At 50.2% G+C, this 4,164-nt stretch overlaps 1 protein-coding gene across 1 annotated transcript in view; it reads right to left on the bottom strand.

Annotated features, from left to right (window-relative positions):
• The window catches only part of LOC128270618 (facilitated trehalose transporter Tret1-like), a 63,896-nt gene extending 62,520 nt beyond the window's left edge, over positions 1-1,376 (bottom strand). The window contains exons 1-2 of the mRNA XM_053008029.1: positions 1,316-1,376; positions 7-1,241 (exon numbers count right to left, since the gene is read on the bottom strand). Of these exons, the coding sequence (XP_052863989.1) occupies positions 7-1,241; positions 1,316-1,376 (1,296 nt within the window). The remainder of the gene's footprint in view (positions 1-6; positions 1,242-1,315) is intronic.
• Positions 1,377-4,164: the final 2,788 nt, after the last annotated feature.

The raw sequence follows: 4,164 nt of genomic DNA, 5'->3' as shown, positions 1-4,164 counted from the left end.
AAATACGAGCCCGAAGGTGGCCGCGGTGCACAGGGTGAACACCCAGAACGGCAGATATGCTCCCACGTTGTCGAGAGCCACTTGAAATAGTTTCACCAGACCGAAGATAATGATGGCACTCACAATGCCCTGGGTGGCGTTGGCGGCCGCTCGGATGTTCCTCGGGAAGATTTCACTCAGTATCGTGAAGGGCACCGTCGCCAGTCCGAACGCATACGTTACCACAAAAACCAGCACTCCGACGAAGGGAATCCAACCGTACGGCTCGACCGCTACGTCGGTGGCATCAAGCGTAAAGTAAACGGCCGCCAGGAGCAGGCCGAGCGTGCTGCCCGCCGTGGACCAAAGCATCAGGGGTCGGCGCCCAAAACGGTCCACCAGGAAGATGGGAAACAGCACGGTAACAAACTGGACGACACCGAGGATGATGGACATCTCGGCGGGAGTGAGATCGCTGGAGATCTTGCCGAAGATGGTCTGGGCGTAGCCGAGGATGGCGTGGCTACCGGTGAGTTGCATTCCCAGTGCCAGAATCAGCACGATGACGAGATGATTCCGGTAGGTCGCTACGAACAGGTCGCTAAAGCCCGCCCGCTCACTAACCGTACGCTCGATGGACTTCTTAGTGGCCGCCAGTTCCTGTTCCACATCGGCACGGCGTCGTAGCCACCGGAGCCCGGAACGGGCCTCCTGCGAACGGCCCTTGACAAGGAGGTAGTGTGGAGATTCCGGCATCCAGACGAAGGTGGCCAAGAACACGACCACCCCGACCAGAGAAATCCACGCCAAGGCTTCGAAGCTGACATACGGTCCGATGGCGTACTCGAACAGGATAGCCAGTTTGGCCATCGCCGTGACGAACGATCCGACGGCTCCCCGGATCTCGTCCGAAGCGATCTCTCCGAGGTAGATGGGAACGATTGCGTACGCGATACCGTACGACACACCCCACAGAAACCGGGCAACGTACAGCAGAACCACGGACCGGGCCGTGGCCACTAGGACCCACCCGGCAATCACCGGCGCAGCGCTGCACACCAGTGGCCACTTACGACCCACCCGATCCACCGTCAGGCCGGCAATTAGCATGCCGGGAATGGCGCCGATTGCCGCAATCGACACAATCCAGGAACCGTCGTCGGGCGTAATCGAGACCGATGGGTTCGGTTCTGTCAACAGCTTCGGCAGAGCCGGCGATGACCAGGCGCTGGTGCACACGACCATAAAGATGCCCACGGTGACTGTGAATGGGACCAACTTCCGTCAATCGATGTGTGTTCGTTCCGGGCGGATTGCTGGATTGCCGTTTCCTTACCGGACAGTGAGGCCAGGTACTGATTTCGGTACCGCTGGAGGTGCTGCAACGTTCGGACCATGGCGCGGGTTGCTGTTGATGTGAAGTGGCACACTTCTGGCACGAGCTATCAACCCATCAACACTAGAGCAACAGATAGTGTTGTCTGGATTGTGGGACCTTTGCCGAACTCGTTCCAGCGGTGCAGCGTTTGCGCTTGGCCCATTTACAACCGGTGAATTCGGTTTACCGCTGCAGATTGCGATGTTTACATGTTACGTTGTCTGTGAACGCCCGATAAGATTACATCTTGTAAAGATATCATCGAGACTATAATTGTCGCAAGATGAAGTGGCTTTTTCTAATCTTCTCCGTTATTCAGTGAAGCCGTTGCTCTACATTGCTACTAACATTTGGGCGTTCAACGATAAGGTCAGTTGTACATATCTTTCGGTTCCGCGGTCGGTTTGCACAAACCCATCGGTAATCTTTCGCGCGACTCAATAAGACGAATTTTGTCAATAATACGTTACTGTTGTGGTGCAGTAATTGAAATGTGTTCAGATGCATCGTCCGCACAAATATCGGGTTGGGGAAAAAGTAATCCATTATTTTTGGATGAAATTCAAAAAATTTTAAGATACTTCTTTTTTTAAGAACTTTTTTTAAGATTTAAGATATAGATAAGATTTACGTGAAATATATACCGTTTTGTTGGAAAATTTGTTGTCTTTTCAAAGATATGCCTGATATAATGCCTCTCTTGTAGAAGACTTGCTCGTTATGGCGAAAATCTCTAGCAATCTCTTTTAACAATCATTTCTTGATCTCAACTTTTCATCACTCAGGAAATTTTGTAATGCGCGTAAAAGGTATCAATCGCTTAATGCAAGGTCATCGTAAAGCAGAGTTAGAAGGCAAATAACAGTTAGAAGGCAGCCGAATAGTAAGATTGTTGATGAACAACAAAACGAATAGCGGGCCCCAGTTGCTTCCTTGAGGAACGCCGAAGACGCTCGAGAACACACGAGACAAGGTCTGGTCAATCCTAACACGAATGACACTATGTGATAGGTAAGGGGCAAACCAACTTACGAGCAATAGACATTCATCCAATTTGGCCAGTTTCGAGGTTAAGATTTTAGGTAAAACCCTGTCAAACGCTGTCTTGAAGTCGGTAGAAATTGAATCTACCTGCCAAAAAGATCTGACCATGCGTGACCTCTGTCAAAATTTGAGTAGCCTACCGTTAAGGAAATTGACAAGGTAATGGACACGGATCTGAGTGAGACGAAGCCATGCTCATGGTCGAAGGTGTATATAACAACACACACACAAATAGAACTATTGTTTGTAATAACATCCAAGTAAAACTATTTTATGGTTTCAATTAAATTACCTTTAACACATTTCCCCAAAACTTGTAATACGGTGGCGAAGCTCTAGCTGTGTGTATTACAGAACGTAGAGCCACGTGTGTTTCGAAAATATTATAGTATTAAAATAGTTAAAATCTTCCTTTTATTTTTATAAATCCAACACTCGGTTTAAATTGTGTTAGTTTTCGCAATACATGTGTACACCGGGTGCACGGAAACAATCAATTAGCCCTATTTGAATTGACCTCTAATCTATAGCCTTCCGATCACATTTCAGTATTCAATAAACCATCAATGGTATTGCTGTTTAGCTTCAGTCGTAACAAGTCGTTTTGAAACATTGAATATTTATAACGAACCAGCTTTATTTATGAGGCACACTGCTTAACGTTTTCGGGCCATCTCAAACGGGAACATTAACATACGGGTAAGGTTTCCAACGGAATTAGATTTTGATCACAGCCACTCCGGCAGATTGCGTAGCGCCAAGAAGCGCTTGTTTTATCGGAAAATCATTGCTCATAAAAATATGTTCCACACGACGACATACCGTGCCGTGCCGTGCCGTGCCGTGCCGGGCCGTGTGCCGTGCGCTAACGATCCATCCCTCGGGGCCGGTGGCATAATCATAAAAATGAAACTATCCGGGCGGAAACTATCATGCTGTCGGCGCACGCACTCAGGAAGCAGACAAGTGGAGCTACTTGCCACCGCCACAGCCGCGCCACCAAGACACACGCCGATGGCACTTATTTTGTAGTTATTTTGCCTTCCGGCGCACGGTTCCAAGGCGCGCATTCCGGTGGCGCTTGATCTCTCTCTGTCTCTCTCTCTCTCTCCGTCTGTCTGGCTGCTCATCAAGATTCCAACGGATGTTCGATGAGCATTGTTGTGCCCTTCGGTCCCGCACCGGCTGGAGCGGGTCGTGGGGAGATGGAGGAGCAAAGCCCTCGGGACGCTCGGGCAGGGAGCTAGGGAGCTGGCATGATGGTATTTGCAATTCCAATTTCGCTTTTATGATTCGCACTTGTGTACCGACGTCGGCGTAACGTGCGTTTGAATAGTCGGGAAGCTGCGCCGCGGCGCAGGAACAAGCAGGGCATCGCCTGAGCGACGACGGATGCCGGGAGGGACCGGAGTTCCTTGCACGTCCCACGGCGCAAGGCTGGGGTCGGCTTGTATCGGCCGAGAAACCGAGGCGCCGCTGGGTGACCTTCCGGTTGCAAGAAGCTCTCGGTGCAGAGAAGTCGTTAATGAAAGCGAGCGAACGCAATTGATTGATTACTCCGTACGGAGCATTCCATGACTGGGTTGATTTACGTCTCGGTAGGATATTCAAGACATCTTTTAGCCATTTTTTTCCCGTTCCTTTCTCTTTTCGCTTTGGGAGATCCGGTGCGTCTTAGTGCTGCGGATCGATGCCTTGACTGGGACGCTGTTAAAGCCTTGGTAAGCTGGCGACTCTCTCTCTCCCCAATACGGTCAGCGATG

The sequence above is a fragment of the Anopheles cruzii genome, chromosome 3 (genome assembly GCF_943734635.1).
Source record: "Anopheles cruzii chromosome 3, idAnoCruzAS_RS32_06, whole genome shotgun sequence".
Classification (NCBI taxonomy): Eukaryota; Metazoa; Arthropoda; class Insecta; order Diptera; family Culicidae; genus Anopheles; species Anopheles cruzii.
This window is presented reverse-complemented; position numbering and strand designations above follow the sequence as displayed.